A 15871-nucleotide genomic window follows, 5' to 3' on the forward strand; every position below is an offset into this window, starting at 1 on the left:
AAAATTATCACACAGGATGAGAACCAAAAAGAAAACTATCAATTCTTGTGAAGTTTGTGAATATTTTAAGAATAATTTATTTAAAGATGAATATTTTGTATAAAAATCATATATCCAACTTGTTTTACAAAGACAACTCCACTTGACATCAACTCTCATAATCCAAAATAAAAAGTACAAGGCTCTGGCTAAGTTACGTTTAACGTAACTTATGCTAGGCACAGCAACAGTGTATAGTGGTGGAACCTGCTACTGTTGCTGTGTCTAGCGTAAGTTACGTTAAACGTAACTTAACCGGCTCCAAAGCACAATATTAGTGTTGTCAATCATTTTTCAAATTGAAGTTTTGAGAATGACAATTAACTTTCTAGGTGTTTTACCTGTTTCTATTTAACAAATATATTTTATTATTTTCGATCTTTTAAAAACTAATTCCAAAAAAAAAAAAGCTCTTGTACTCTTTCTCTAATGTTCAAAACTTATATTTTCGAAAAAAAATATTTTTATTTTCAAAATAAATTTAAAAAATCATTAGAAAGAAAGGACACACCTTCAGAAAATTAGTTGAGCATGCTCATTCCACGTTCATAATCTTAACGCCATGAAGATAAGCAATCGCATCACATTCACAATTTTCACAAATGTTCTAGAAAATCCCAGAAAGTACTGAAAAATATCTTACGTACCCATCACAAAACAGAAGCTTTAAAAATATCTCTCTCTCTCTCTCTCTCATCAATCATGATAACTAACTAACTGCCACTTCAAATATCTCAAAATATCATTATCACCCCTCTCAAGTTCCTCTTATCTCACTCTCTCTCGTCAGTTAATCTAATGAGATAGTAAACAGCTGAATAATAAGATTTTCGGGTCGCCCGGCACAAATTTACATCTTTACCCTCATCATTCATAAAAATAACTGAAGTAAGTATCTTAACAAATATCTCCATTAATATCATCACTACCCCTTCAAGTACTCCAATGATTAAAATAGGACCCCTCTTCCAATCATTCTCTCTCTTTGTCCCCCTTATAAATATCTTACTCCCTACTCGCTCGCTGTCACTCGCTTCAATTTTCAAACTTTCAATTTCTTGCAATTTAGTCCAAAAATTTTCACGCGTACACGCGTCCACTCGACAAACTAATGGACGAGCTCTTGACGCCGATCATGGACGAGGAGTCGCCAAGGCTCCTGCAGACCATTTCGGAGCACGGCGGATACGCCTACGTCGGCATGGCGGCTCAGGCGGCGGCGGACATACGCGCGGCGGAGGCGGCGCGTGACTTGGCGTGGGAGCAGCTGCATTCGGGGCCATGGCACTCGGTGTTACCGGTGTGGCGCGACGCGTACTCGATGGCGTGCTTGCACGGGGCGAAGTACCATTATCGGAACGGCGAGTTTAAGGAGGCGCTTAGGGTTTTGGATATGGGAGTGCTCATGGGCGGGCCGGTTTTGCGAAAGGATTTGGATTCTGCTATCGAAACATTGTCGTTGAAAGCTAGAGAAGGTGAAAATGAGCGTTTTGGTGAAAGAGAAGCTAATCGATTAGTCTCTGAGGAGTTTAATACAGCTAAGGTGAGGTTCGTTTTCTTAAAAAAAAAAAAAGGAAATTCAATCTTTCATGTGTTTAATTTAATAATGCACTATGATTGTGTATGTTATCTGGAGATACATTGAGCTTAGAGATAGCTTTCCTGTAATTCAATTGAAGCCATGCTTAAAGTTGCTGTGATTTCGCTTAATTTCGAATATTATATGACACATTACAGTTTAACCTTTCATGGGTGGCACTTAATGTTCCTTGAAATCCGAATTTTTTTCTTTGCAGTAATGCTGAAATTTATTTGACAGAATAGAGTTTTCGAAAGATTTGGACTCAAGAAGTCTTGATCAAATAGTACTACAAAGCTTCTATATTCGTAATGAATTTACCCAGCTGATTTCTATTTTTGCCACGAAGATCAGCACTTTATAATAGCTTGTCTTTTTATCTGGTTTGCTGTGTGAATGGGATTGTGTTGGCTTGTTGCGTGTTGCTGGGAGAGAAATTAATCGGTGATAAACCATTGATGGTGCTTCTTTTGAACTTGTAGGCGCTTCAGGTTTTGCCAAATAGGTCTCTATCTTGTAAGCTTGTGGTGAAGAGGTCTGCTTTATCGCTGGAGGGATTTTTAAGTGAATATTTCCTATCAGGTTCTCCGGTTATAATTACTGATTGTATGGCACATTGGCCAGCTAGGACAAACTGGAATGACTTGGATTACCTTAAAAGAGTTGCTGGTGACCGCACAGTTCCAGTTGAGGTAATTAATCCTTCTGTACTTTTGATAAATTTCAGAAGAATCAATAAATTGCTAAGGATGACATTTTCTTTTAGTTTTGGCTATTAATTGTCTGTATAGTAATCTAATTCAATGTGGTAATTTTCATATGTTACCAATTCACTTAGAGAGCAACATGATATTAGTTCCTTCATAAGTTTAACAGAGAATGAATTGTACAGCTTATCTTTGGAGCCATGTGATAAGTGAGCTTTGTTAGACTTAAGTTGAAAATACAAGCTTTGAGCAAGATGTGTGAGGAAACTTGAGGAGATGATGATTAAATGTAATTTAAATTATTTTAGTAGTGTAAATTTCAGGATTTTAGCATATGAAAGCCATCAAATTGGGAGGCTAGATTTCCTGGTGATGAGTTACAATTTTTTAGACAAGGCTTGTTAGGCTATTGAACAGGCATAATTAAACAGTGATAAGTCTAGCAAGGATTGGTAAACAATAGGAGGCTGGTATAGAGTGAATGGTGATGACCACCACATACCTACTAAAATCAGATGAGCCATAGATCATTATCTTCCCCACTGAATTGTTCTTTTTAAATTAAAATGTGCCATTAGGTCTCAAAAACTTCCATATCCTTTGTTGTTAACTTAGTCAAATATCCATGGTATGTTGAATGCAGTTTCCTCTTTCATTCTCTCTGTCTCTCTTTTAATTTTTTGCTTTTTCAATTTCTACTTTTTTCTGGCAAAAGAGCTTTTGCCATTGCATTTTTACTTCACTAAATGCTTGATTCAATCACCTTCTTCTTCCTTCTTCTTCTGCTTTTTTTTTTAATTAACTGAAAACTGGTAAAGTTGAAATGCTTTACAGGTTGGTAAAAACTATTTGTGCCAAGATTGGAAGCAAGAGCTGATCCCCTTCTCCCAATTTCTTGAAAGGATTCAATCGAATGGCAGTTCTGCTAGTGTCCCTACTTATCTTGCTCAGCATCAATTATTTGATCAGGTATGCATTCATCTGATCAAATATTACAGCCGGGAATTAGTACATCTAAAGTTCTCAATGGTGAAACTTAACTCATTGGTGATTTACTCAAACGGCAGATTAACGAACTACGGAATGACATTTGTATTCCTGACTATTGTTTTGTTGGTGGTGGGGAGTTGAGGTCTCTTAATGCTTGGTTTGGTCCAGCCGGAACTGTGACGCCCCTGCATCATGATCCACACCATAATATACTTGCTCAGGTATCTCTGTATTGTGCATTATCTCAACGTACATCTACTTTTAGGAGGTTGTGGTTAAACTCTTTACTCCTGGTCTTCTGTTATTATGTCTGCCATTAAGATTTCAAATATTGCTAAACTCTTTAACTTTTTTGCAGTACCTGTGTAACAACTTGTCATTCTTTTCATAGATTAAGTGGCCAACGCCTGAGATCAAATATAAGCACGTATTCCTGTTCAATTAGCCGGTGGATTCTTGTTCTTTTTCCTATACTTTCTCTCCCCCAAAACCCCCCGCCCCCCCAGGCCAAAATATATTCACCCTTTCATCAAACCCTGTGGCCTCACTATTGTCCCCATAGATATGGATAGATTAAATGCTGCTGGATCAGACGGCTGTGGGCAGCGAATTATTTAATTATCTTGTTAGTACTAATTTGTGTTTATTCGCATCCTTGGATAAGTGCTACAGCTTCATTTTTTTCAAATTTTATGTGCTTCATAAATCCAACAATATGCTAGGTCTATGATTAGTTTTCTTATTGGAGATCATTTACTGGATAAGTTCCATTCCTGAATATGCCTGTCCGGTGTTTCTTGCATACTTCATTAATAGACATGTGTGGATACTTGTGTGGTTTGTTTATACGATTACCATATCTACTGATTCAGGCTTTTTTTGGCTGAAACAATCCATTCCTTTGCCTCTTCATTTTCAGGTTGTTGGTAAAAAGTATATTAGACTTTACCCAGCTTCATTGTCAGAGGAACTTTATCCATACTCCGAAACCATGCTTTGCAATTCCAGCCAGGTAGCTATTAACTTGAATTGTAAGACTTAGTCTACAGTAATATGCCTGTTCTTTGTATACTAATGCTGTAATTGTGAATCTAAAAAATATCCTCCTGCTCTATTTGAAGGTTGATCTAGACAACATAGATGAGACAAAGTTTCCAAAGGTGCGTGACCTAGAATTTTTTGACTGTATATTAGACGAAGGTGAAATGCTTTACATCCCACCCAAATGGTGGCACTACGTACGCTCTCTTTCTATAAGTTTTTCAGTTAGCTTTTGGTGGAGTGATGGTGGAAGTTCAACTGCATACTCGTAACAAATCGTTTATATGCGTGCTAAGTTGTTTCTGATAGAGATCTGGGTACAACAATATTAGATATAATCTTTATACAAACAAAAGGAGCAGAATTCAGTGATGGTTTAGAGTGTATTATCATCATCTTATATAGGAACATTTTGATTGTTAGTTGATTGTAATCAACTACGAGATATTTGTATTGTAGAAATCTGTAACATTTTCAAATATCATTTCAGCTTTTCTGGTCTGGACTTGACCATTTACTATTTGCAGTTTTAGCAACAATAATGTTTTGACGTTGCTTCAGAATGCTTGATCATTAACAAATGCTTTGAACTAATGCTTGCAATCATGCTCTCAAGCAAATGCGGATGCTGTCAAATGAAATATTCATCCTTCTGATGATCGAGATAGTGGTATGATTTGATAAATTTCTTGGAATTGTAATGGGTTGCCTGATTGCTTCGATTATGATTGTGAAAATGGCGAAATGTGATGGTGAAGTTAAAAAAGAGTGATGGAGTTGCCTTTGTTATTATAAATTAAAAAGATTGAACCATACCCATGATTGTGAGACTTGGAGAGTTATGTGGGGCTTTAACTTTATGTTTTGATGTTTCAATGAATCTTCTTTAACTATAAAATCTTATATTCAGCATCATCAACTCCACCAGTGACTACTTTAATTTATAGTCTGAATATTTTAAAAAATTAAGTTGACTTTCTAATGATCTGATGGTCGATATTCCTAGCAGTATCGTAGCATTGATGTTTCTTCTGTAAGTTAGAAAAGAAAGGAAGGGAACTTCAAAGTCCAATTTCCCTTCTGGAAGAACAAGAAAAAGTGAAAACCCACCTACCCATTACGTTTGTAGGACTAGAATTTACATATACATGGACCAATAAAATAAAGGGTTAATTTTGTCCTGCCCCCAAATGTTTCAACATTTTTCGCCACGCACCCATATGTTTCGAAAATACTCACTTCACACCCAATTCCGTTATTTTGACCGTTTATTCTAAAGGTCAAAGGGCAAATTTGGAAATTCATATCTTAAATATTATTTGATGATGATAAATTAAATTTATTTGATAATTTAATTGATGAAATTATTATTAATTACCTTTAAATAAAATTTTTTAATGTAAACATTAATTATTAAATTAACATTTTATCTCATTTTATTTTTCTCTAATTCAAAATAAGGGGTATTTCGGACATTTACTTAAATTTCAAATAGCTCCGTTAAACATAACGGTCAAATTAACAGAATTGGGTGTAGAGTGAGTATTTTCGAAACATATGGGTGTGTGACGAAAAATGTTGAAATATTTGGGGGCAGGACAAAATTAACCCTAAAATAAATGGTAAAAAAATGTACTTTCTGACCATCTATATGGATCATGTATATACTCTATGGGTCCAGCTATAATGCCTGTTGTTTCATACCTATTTTTTTGTTTTTTTTGTGATCTAACCATTGGATCAACCAAGAGTTGCAAAGGCTATTCCAATCGTTAGAATGTTATTATTTAGTTATTAACGATGTGGTCTCTTATGTTTACTAAAAGAATAAGAAAATATTAAATTATAAAATTTTGACACATTGGTCCGTTAAATATTTTATTATCAAAGGTAATTTAGTAAACGAACATATTTATATATTAAAAATATGGATGGATTATTTTAACTTGCTAAAATACTCTCCACTTCCATTTACTTAAAATACCAATTATATTTTCATAATACTATTTTGTATTTAGTGTAACACAAAATTAGATAAGGTTTTATATAAATTTTGACAATATTAAAATGGAAAATAAATAAATATTAAATAAATGCTTGGATAGTCATTTAAATTCATTATAGAGTTTATAAATAATATTTTCAAAATAATAAAATTCTATATGTAAATTTGAGATTATGTAAAATTACTTATACTTTATCTCACGTATGAAGCCGATCAATTATTTATTTAATATGAAAAAAAGTAAATTATATAATATTTATTCCATCACTTAAATTTAGAATTATAAAGAATGAAACTTAAATTTAAAATTGATTGAGAAGGAGATAGAGAGAATAATTTTTTTAGAATTTTAAAATTATTATATTTTAATTGGGTTTATTACATAAAATTATTAAAACTTATAGTTTTTATTATTTATAGAAAAAAATAGGGATTGTTGAAGAAAATGCCAAATAAACTTTTTAGAATTTTGAAATTATTATATTTTAATTGGGACTTATTGTATAAAATTTTTAAAACTTATAATTTTTATTATTTATAAAAAACTACAGGGACTACTAAAAAAATACCAAAATGGTATTTAGTACAACGGGAGTAAGATAGTTTTGCCCAATATAATAATAGAGCTTTATTAGGTCATGTCCAATAAAGCAAAATCAAAAGAAGCTGCTTGTGCACGGCATTAGCTCTATTTCTAGAAGCTGACGAAAGGCAAAGTTTGTTTTGGTATAGTCTTGGTCTGGTCGTTTGTTTTATTTTATTTTATCTTAATTATTATATTATAATCTATTGATTTTAAAATCAGTAGCCTGCTCTTATCCATTGGATTTGTCAAGCAAAACTCAAAAATTTACACCAAATACAACCTATAACTATTCCACGCTTATATTAATTTATACGAGAGGATTAGTCTTCATGATTTGTCTCAATCATGGTCCTGTTGAAGAAAACAAAGTTTAAATATAAATGAAATTTCAAAGTTGGAAGAGTGGTGAAGTTCAGTTGATAAGACTTAAAAGTGAAAGGGACAATTGCATGACTTAATGCAATTTGCAATCAAAAATAGTAAAACCCCATAATTAAGCTAGAAAATATAACACGTGAATTTCCAATCACTAGTAGCTATTAATGAAAAAAAAAAAAAAGGTAAATTTTACATTACCCTCTAGTTCCAAGTTAGCAAAAAGCAACTTGCATCAAACGATCATAATCTGGATTTGCTCAACTTCGAATTTCTGTAGAGTGCTTTTTCTCCTTTAGATTAAAATGTAATATATGTATCTAAACTGTAATATATAGGTTGAATACAACAATTAAAAAATAAAAGGGTACATGCATCAAGATGCAGCGACTTCTCAATAAACAAGAAAACAAGCTATATTTGCTTTATAACCTTGAAGATTTTAGTATACTAAACGATAAAGCTACATAGCTCAAGCCTCAAGCTCCATTGTTGACTCTTCCATTGATCTTGTTCTTCATTGATATTGCAGCGCTGAGAAAATCATCCATGGCTTTGACTGAAGATCCCCTGCAACCTTCTTCATCTTTCATGGCATTCTTGATCATCTCCCTAACTTCAGAAACTTTTCTTCTAATTTCTTTCCCTTTGTCTGTTTCATTCATCACCAATTCAATTTTTGCAACCACATCTTCATGTTTTACTTCACAAGTCTTCCCTCTAGCAACCTCCACACAAACCCCCATCTCTTGTTCTAAAAACTTGGCATTGAAAAATTGCTCAGCAGCCATAGGCCATCCAATTATTGGCACCCCATGAATCAAAGCTTCAAGTACTGAGTTCCATCCACAATGACTCAAAAATGCACATGTAGCTCTGTGTGACAAAACCTCCAATTGGGGTGCCCAATTTTTCATCAAAAGACCCCTTTTTGAATCTCTAATTCTCTCCTCAAACCCTTCAGGTAACCATTCACTGGCTCTAAATTCTGAATTTATGTCAAATCCAATTGGTGGCCTAACGACCCAAATGAAGTTTTTCCCACTAGCCTCCAATGCCATAGCCAATTGCATCATTTGTGATGCACTAATAGTGTTCATTGACCCAAAAGATATATACAAAACTGAATTCTCATCCTTTGAGTCAAGCCATTCCTTGCAAAACTTTATGGATGTTCCGCCTTCTTTGCCTGCGTTTGCTCTATTTTCCAATGATAGCAAGATTGGCCCCACTGGCCAAACTGACAAGCCTAGCTTTCTCTTCAAGTAAATGAATCCAATCTGATCAAACTCTTCAATGGTATTACACAAAATCCCGTTAGAATTCACCCACGCAGGAAAATTTTCACCTTGAAACAAAGACCAAGAATCTGTCCCATCAGCCTCTAACATATTCAAAGCTAATTGGGATTTATGAATCCTTGAAGCCTCTTCAAAATCTGGCAACACAAACTCATCTGAAGTAACTTTGTTGTGAGGAAGATTTGTCCAAAAGGAATAGTAACAAGCCAAGCCATAGCTACCAGAACCACTAAAAATTGCATGAAACACATTAAGCTCCTTGGCAACACCACAAGTCCACCCAAAGAAAATATCAGCAATGATGCAAAGTGGAGGCCGGCCTTGATTTATGAGACTAGAAATCACTTCTTTAAAAGCAGGTTTCAAAGAAGTTGAAGCTCTAAGGAGATGAATGACAAGATTGTAAGGAAGGACATCACAATTTTCAGAATTTGGAGGAAGGCCATGAGATGAGCTATTGAAAGGAATTTCATGCAAGTCAATGGAGGAGTTTGGAGGGAGAGATGATTTTAGTTTCTTGATGTTTAAAGGGGTGCTGACAAAGGTTATGCTGTAATTTTTGTGTCTTTGTTCTATGTGAAGGGCCAAGGCTAGAAAGGGAATGATATGGCCTTGTGCCATGAATGGAAACATTACAATATTTTCTTTGCTTTGCGCCATTGCTGAATGATGATGATGCTGAAGAGAAGTTTGGAGAAGGAGAATTGAGTTGAATAATTTGAATGAGGTTTTTAGGTTATTATAAGGTTGAAATTTCCATATCTTCCGTAATGACACATGTGTCCTTGAGTAATCACATTTTCGCAAATAAGGACAGGGTTTTCTTATGTGTATAAAATATGTCCCCGAACTTACTGCATTCATAGAGTACCCTTTATTGCTTTGTTACCAACTTTTGTATTGTGATTGCCAAAGACTAAAAAATTCAGTGTATGTAATTGATCATTTTAATAGGAACTACCGGACCAGGACCTGTACTACATAAATGAAAATTTTATATCATTTATATCATTTTGTGAAATAATTAAAGATTAGTGATTTAGATATTTTATTACTGAGTTCCAAATTTTGTAGGACCTGAATTTGAAAAAGGAGCAACAAATGCTGATTTTCAGGCTAGCGTCATGGTGGGGGAATAAAAAGTGGTTCAATGTGAAGTTTACTGGTCAACATGCGATCACTGACATTAGAACAATATTTTGACCCACTATGGAAATGAGGCCAACTCTAGGGCGTGTTTGATATAACTTTTGTAAAACTTTGGAAAAATTATCGCTTTAATTTGGAAAATAAAAATAGATAGTTCAAAATTTTGAAGATAATACTTTCCTTTTACATAATGTTTATTAGGCTTAACGACGTGGTGATCGCATTTTCATAGCCTAATTTAAGATACTCATAAAAGCTATCACCTCAAGGATACATTTTGTTTTTTGAAATATTATCAATTTAAAAGCAATTGCCTCATCAATTTATATCGTGCTGAAAAGACCTCTTAAACCACGAACCACCATAAGACCTACGCTGTGAATAGAATGCTGAATTCTGACTTGAAGAGCTCACTTTTATCTTCATGTTTGCCTGTCTAACGTTATAAGGTGCCGATTGCTTTTTTGTTGAGATTTTTTCTTTCGAAAAAATCTAAGGTGCTTCAGGTGCATTATTATGTTTCTGTTTACTTCTTGTTATGCATATATTTCGATCAGATATATAAACAATCGTATAAATGTTACAAATGATGAAAGAGGAGGGAGAAATATTTTTAGAGAGTACTTTAAACTCATATTTTGAACTCATATTTTTATATTAATAATAAACTTCATAGGCATTCTTTGTTTTTTTTTAAATTTTTTTTAAGATGCGGTGAATCAAAATATAAATTTTAACCCTCAAATCTTTTTCAGAAATTAAACTTGAGTGATTAACCAAATAAAGATGTTAAAAGTCACTCAGCTAACTCATGAGACTCTCATTGAAGTCATTTGTTGATGAAGAGTAGTCAATTTTTAAGCTAACATGTGATGATGATTGTAATCTTGATTTTAGGTTAAGGAATAAAATATGCAATTTATGTGTTGAGTTTTTTGGAGTAAACTTACTGTAACTCATGCGGAGTCTACAAAATTGGTAACATAAAAGAGATAAAGATATGTCGTGTCCATTTAGACAAAACATAATTGGTCGAGAGTGTGGACGACGAGAGGTTTTCAATCAATTTTATTTAGCTGGCCATCCAAATCTAAATCTTAAAAAAATAAGAGACTAAAAATTGATTTAAACTTTATTCAACCCTTATCATTTAAAAAAAATAATAAAATAAATTATTTTCATCTCTTCGTGACGACGATGTTAAGGGACGTGTCCATGACCAAATGGCAGACCCAATTCGTGTTTGGACGCTTTAAGTATCCTTTCTTCGCGAAGCAAGAAAAGTCGTAGGCTTTTTAAGTGAGCCATAGAAACACCCACGTCCGGAAAATTTAATGCGCATCTGCCCCTCGAACACACACCTGTATTAGTGTATCGTTGGATGTTAATACTTAATACAGCCGTATATTTTTTCCTTAATAGAAGATGTATATTGACATCAGTTAAATCGTTTGTTGCGCAGTCCCATCATTTTTTTTAATACTTCGTACCAACTAATTTCTTGAGAGAAGGAGATTTAAGAGTCCATAATTGGACCTCAAATTGGCCATACATCCTGGTAAAATTATTCTTATTGTATATAACAATTTAGACCAAACTTGATAATTATTAGAGAATGGAATGTAATCTTTAAACATACCATTAATGAGTCCCCATAACATACGTCAAACCTGATGATTATTTTATCAATCCTCCTCCTTCTGTGCCTTCTTCATCATCAACGCAGCATCCAAGAATTGTTCCATGGCTTTTACAGAAGACCCCTTAAACTTTTCTTCATTTCTAACAGCATTCTAAATAATCATCTTAACCTCAGAAGCTTTCTTTCTCAAGTCCATTCCTTTCTCAGTCTCATTCATCACCAACTCAAACTTTGCACTTAAGTTCTCTGTCGAAACCTCACAACTCATCCCTCTTGCTATCTCCACACAAACCCCCATCTCTTCTTCTAACAGCTTAGAATTATAAAACTGCTCTGCTGCCAACGGTCACCCAATTATCGGCACCCTATGACTCAAAGCTTCAAGCACTGAGTTCCATCCGCAATGACTCAAAAATGCAGATATTGACTTGTGAGACAAAATCTCCACTTGAGGTGCCCATTTTTGGACCACTAGCCCTTGTCCTGAATCTTTGATTCTTTCTTCAAATCCTTCAGGCAGCCACTCATTGGCTCTAAATTCAGAGTTCATGTCAAAACCAAGTGGTGGCTTGACTACCCAAATGAAGTTCTTGCCACAAGCCTCTAAAGCCATTGCCAATTGCATCATTTGTGATGCAGCTATTGTGTTTTGTGAACCAAATGACACATAAATCACTGAATTGCATGGCTTGGTATCAAGCCAATTTTTACACAACTCTGTGGAGATTCCGTACTCTTTTCCTGCCCCAGCTCTGCTCCCGGTTGACAAAAGCAGGGACCCAACTGGCCAGACCGGTCGGCCGAGCTTTCTACTGAAATACATTAGACCAATCTTGTCAAGCTCCTCTACTGTGTTAAACAAGATTCCATCGGCATTCATCCACTGAGGAAGCACTTTCTGAAAAAATACTGAAAGTGAATCACTACCATCAGCAAGTCTTAAAAACTTTGTCATCTGAGTTACATGAATTCTTGAAGCTTCAGGAAAATCCGGCAATAGAAATTCATCGGAATCCCGATGGGGTAGGTTTAGCCACAAAGAGTAGAAACAAGCAAAGCCAAAACTGCCACCTCCTACAAATAGAGCATTAAAAATACCACATTCTTGTGCTATCTCTGCACTCCATGCAAAGAACATATCTGCAATGATGCAAACCGGTTTATGGCCATTTTGTTCATCAATAAGACCATTGATGAGTTTCCTGAAATGGGGTTTAAATGATAAAGTGGATTCAAAGAAATTTGGAAAGAGATGAAAAGGAAGAGAATCACTGTTTTCAGTACAAGGAGGGAGGTCATGAGCTATGCCATCGAAGGGAATTTCACGGAGGTGAATGGAGGAGTTTTGAGGGAGAGACGATTTGAGTTTCTTGAGGTTTGAAGGGGTGTTAACAAAAGTTATAGTGTATCTGTTTGTATTCTCCAGGTGAAGGGCTAATGCAAGGAATGGGATTGTATGGCCTTGTGCCATGAGCGGGAACATCACTATGTTCTCTTTTCTTTGTGCCATTCTTGTTAATAGGAAAAAACAGAGGTAAGTACAGGATGATGTAAAGAAGATGTGCGGGGGTGTGCGATACACATACACGCGACTTTTATAACAGTTGGAAGAATTTAGCGTACGTTAAGAATTAACCTTAAGCTATTATTATTGGTTGAAACATGTGCATTTAATAAAGAGAAAATTAAAAAGAAAATTAATAATAATAATAATGCTGCAGACAGGAACTCTGTGAAACTTTCCTAAGCGACGTATTAAAAATTTGACCGCATTACTCCAGCCATCGACCCCAACCAATCCAAAGTTAGTGTGAGGAGAATTCAAACTTTTAATCTCTTTGAATTAAATAAAATAATCTCTTTGTTTCTTGTTCTTTGAATTCAATAAAATCAACTGAGTCGTCAGACATTTTCTCCAAATTGTTTATTCAATTGAGTCCTCTTGACCTCTTCGATAATGATGGTATACAAATTGATTTGCTGAACTCGGTTTGTTTTATCTTTCTATTTCTATTCTCATGTCAGCTAACAAACAGGGATGGTGCTGCTGATTTCATTAAAGGGCCAACTGCAGGACACCTCACTCGCACTATTTTCCAACCCACTTACTCACACTTTTTCAGAAGAGATAAGATGGAATACAAAAGGTCCAGTCTTTTCGAACTTACCATGTAGGAAATTGCATGGAAATGATTAAATTGTTCAATAATACTTCATAGACCTCTTAACTTTCCTCCAGAAAAATTTAAGAATCATACCCCACTCCCCTTCTCTACCACTTAATCCTCCACTTTTTCTCCTTCTGATCCTCATCAACAACAATGGCACAGAGGAAAGAAACCATAGTTTTGTTTCCATTCATGGCACAAGGCCATATAATCCCTTTCCTGGCATTAGCCCTTCACTTAGAGAAAACAAATAAATACACCATAACTTTTGTTAACACCCCTTTGAACCTCAGGAAACTCAAATCTTCTGTCCCTCAAAACTCCTCCATTAACCTTCTTGAAATTCCCTTCGATAGCATAGATCATAATCTCCCTCCTTGTACTGAGAACACAGATTCTGTTCCTTATCATCTAGTTTCCAAACTCATTGAGGCTACTTTATCGTTTAAGCCCCATTTCAAGAAACTCGTCAATGATCTTATTGATGAACAAAATGGCTATAAACCACTTTGTATCATCACAGATATGTTCTTTGGTTGGTGCAAAGAGATAGCACAAGAATATGGTATTTTTCATGCGATATTTATAGGAGGTGGTGGATTTGGCTTTGCTTGTTACTACTCTCTGTGGGTAAACTTGCCTCATCGGAACATGGATTCTGATGAATGTGTATTGCCTGATTTTCCTGAAGCTTCTACAATTCATGCAACTCAGCTGGCAGATTATCTAAGAGTTGCGGATGGAAGTGATTCTTTTTCAGCGATTCTACAGAAAGTGCTTCCTCAGTGGATGAATGCCGATGGAATTTTGGTTAACACAGTTGAGGAACTTGACAAGATTGGACTGATGTATTTCAAGAGAAAATTTGGCCGGTCGGTTTGGCCAATAGGACCTGTTCTTTTGTCCACAGAAAACAGAGGTGGGGCTGGAAAAGAGTACGGAATCTCCACAGAGTTGTGTAAAAAATGGCTCGATACCAAGCCGTACACTTCAGTTCTGTATGTATCATTTGGTTCACAAAACACAATAGCCACATCACAAATGATGCAATTGGCAATGGCTTTAGAGGCTAGTGGCAAGAATTTCATTTGGGTTGTTAGGCCTCCGATTGGCTTTGACATAAATTCTGAGTTTAAAGCCAACGAGTGGCTGCCTTGAGGATTCGAAGAAAGAATCAAATGTTCAGGACAAGGGCTAGTGGTACACAAATGGGCACCTCAGGTGGAGATTTTATCTCATAGGTCTGTATCTGTATTTTTGAGTCACTGCGGATGGAACTCTGTACTTGAAGCTTTAAGTCATGGGGTGCCGATAATAGGGTGGCCATTGGCAGCAGAGCAGTTTTACAATTCTAAGCTGTTGGAAGAAGAGATTGGGGTTTGTGTGGAGGTAGCTAGAGGGAAAAGCAGTGAGGTTCTGAAAAAAGACATAGCGGCAAAAATTGAGTTGGTGATGAATGAGACTGAGAAAGGAATAGAGTTGAGAAAGAATGCTTATGAGGTTAGGGAGATTATTAAGAATGCCTTTAAAAATGAAGAAAATTTTCAGGGTTCTTCAGTGAAAGCCATGAATCAATTCCTGAATGCTGCATCGATGGTGAAGGAGACAATTAATTGATCAAAGAATGAAGTTTTTGATGCATGAACCTAGCCATTTTAATGGTGTTACTTGAAAATGACGCATCTTTTTTTTCGTTTTTGGGTTTGGCCAATCTTATAATAATTGGTGGCCGGCACGGCATTCCTCATTATTCGTACTCACTTTTTTTGCTATTAGATTAGTTTAACGTGGATGTGTCGGTAACTTTTTGAATGTTTGAATAATTTTCAAAACTTCTATTTGATATCCAAAATTTTTGTATTAAATTTTCTATTCGTTCTTGTTCCAATGCTTGTAAAAATATTTTTATTTCTTAATTTCTTCTTTCACCTACTCTAATTTCTTCTTTCAACTACTAAAGACCTTCACAATATGCGAAAAGCCACTTTTTGAAATTATATATTCCAATGTGTGCAGTATTATTATTTACCATTGAATCATCTACATAAGAAAAGATGCTAGTTTCTCTTCCTTTGTTAATTTCTTTATTGCATATTAATTAAACAATTAAGGAGGTTTTTGCCGTACAATTTCTGAAAGCTTGCTCGCTTATTGTATGCTAACGTTGAAGCAACTGAACTTCTCATTACTCAAGAGTGATTCATGGATCTTAGAGGTTAGAAAAATCACATGTTCTTGGTGATTCATCATTCACGTCCACTTTCTATAGAACCAATCAATACCTGTCAA

The 15871-nt window shown here is 35.1% G+C and overlaps 3 protein-coding genes and 1 pseudogene across 4 annotated transcripts; 2 read left to right on the forward strand and 2 right to left on the reverse strand.

Moving 5' to 3' along the window:
* Nucleotides 1–1016: 1016 nt before the first annotated feature.
* Nucleotides 1017–4876, forward strand: LOC102619679 (lysine-specific demethylase JMJ30). 2 transcript variants are annotated; one of them, XM_025093647.2, is made up of 7 exons: nt 1017–1582; nt 2101–2310; nt 3160–3294; nt 3393–3536; nt 4235–4327; nt 4437–4475; nt 4582–4876. In XM_025093647.2, exons 1-7 carry the CDS (start codon nt 1151–1153, stop codon nt 4660–4662), a joined length of 1134 nt encoding a protein of 377 aa, XP_024949415.1. In that variant the 5' UTR covers nt 1017–1150; the 3' UTR covers nt 4663–4876. The 2 variants fall into 2 exon arrangements, with proteins under 2 accessions (XP_024949415.1, XP_006493644.1); XM_006493581.4 differs by having other exon boundaries at nt 1029–1582; nt 4437–4876.
* A 2746-nt stretch (nt 4877–7622) lies between these two features.
* On the reverse strand, nt 7623–9405 carry LOC102620140 (UDP-glycosyltransferase 92A1). Its single transcript, XM_006493583.4, has one exon. It carries the CDS (start codon nt 9281–9283, stop codon nt 7802–7804), a length of 1482 nt encoding a protein of 493 aa, XP_006493646.3. The 5' UTR covers nt 9284–9405; the 3' UTR covers nt 7623–7801.
* A 1429-nt stretch (nt 9406–10834) lies between these two features.
* On the reverse strand, nt 10835–13345 carry LOC102620429 (UDP-glycosyltransferase 92A1-like; annotated as a pseudogene).
* Nucleotides 13346–13419: 74 nt separating this feature from the next.
* Nucleotides 13420–15457, forward strand: LOC102620989 (UDP-glycosyltransferase 92A1-like). The gene has a single exon (XM_052435548.1). It carries the CDS (start codon nt 13736–13738, stop codon nt 14738–14740), a length of 1005 nt encoding a protein of 334 aa, XP_052291508.1. The 5' UTR covers nt 13420–13735; the 3' UTR covers nt 14741–15457.
* Nucleotides 15458–15871: the final 414 nt, after the last annotated feature.

This window comes from Citrus sinensis, chromosome 2, assembly GCF_022201045.2.
Source record: "Citrus sinensis cultivar Valencia sweet orange chromosome 2, DVS_A1.0, whole genome shotgun sequence".
Lineage (NCBI taxonomy): Eukaryota > Viridiplantae > Streptophyta > Magnoliopsida > Sapindales > Rutaceae > Citrus > Citrus sinensis.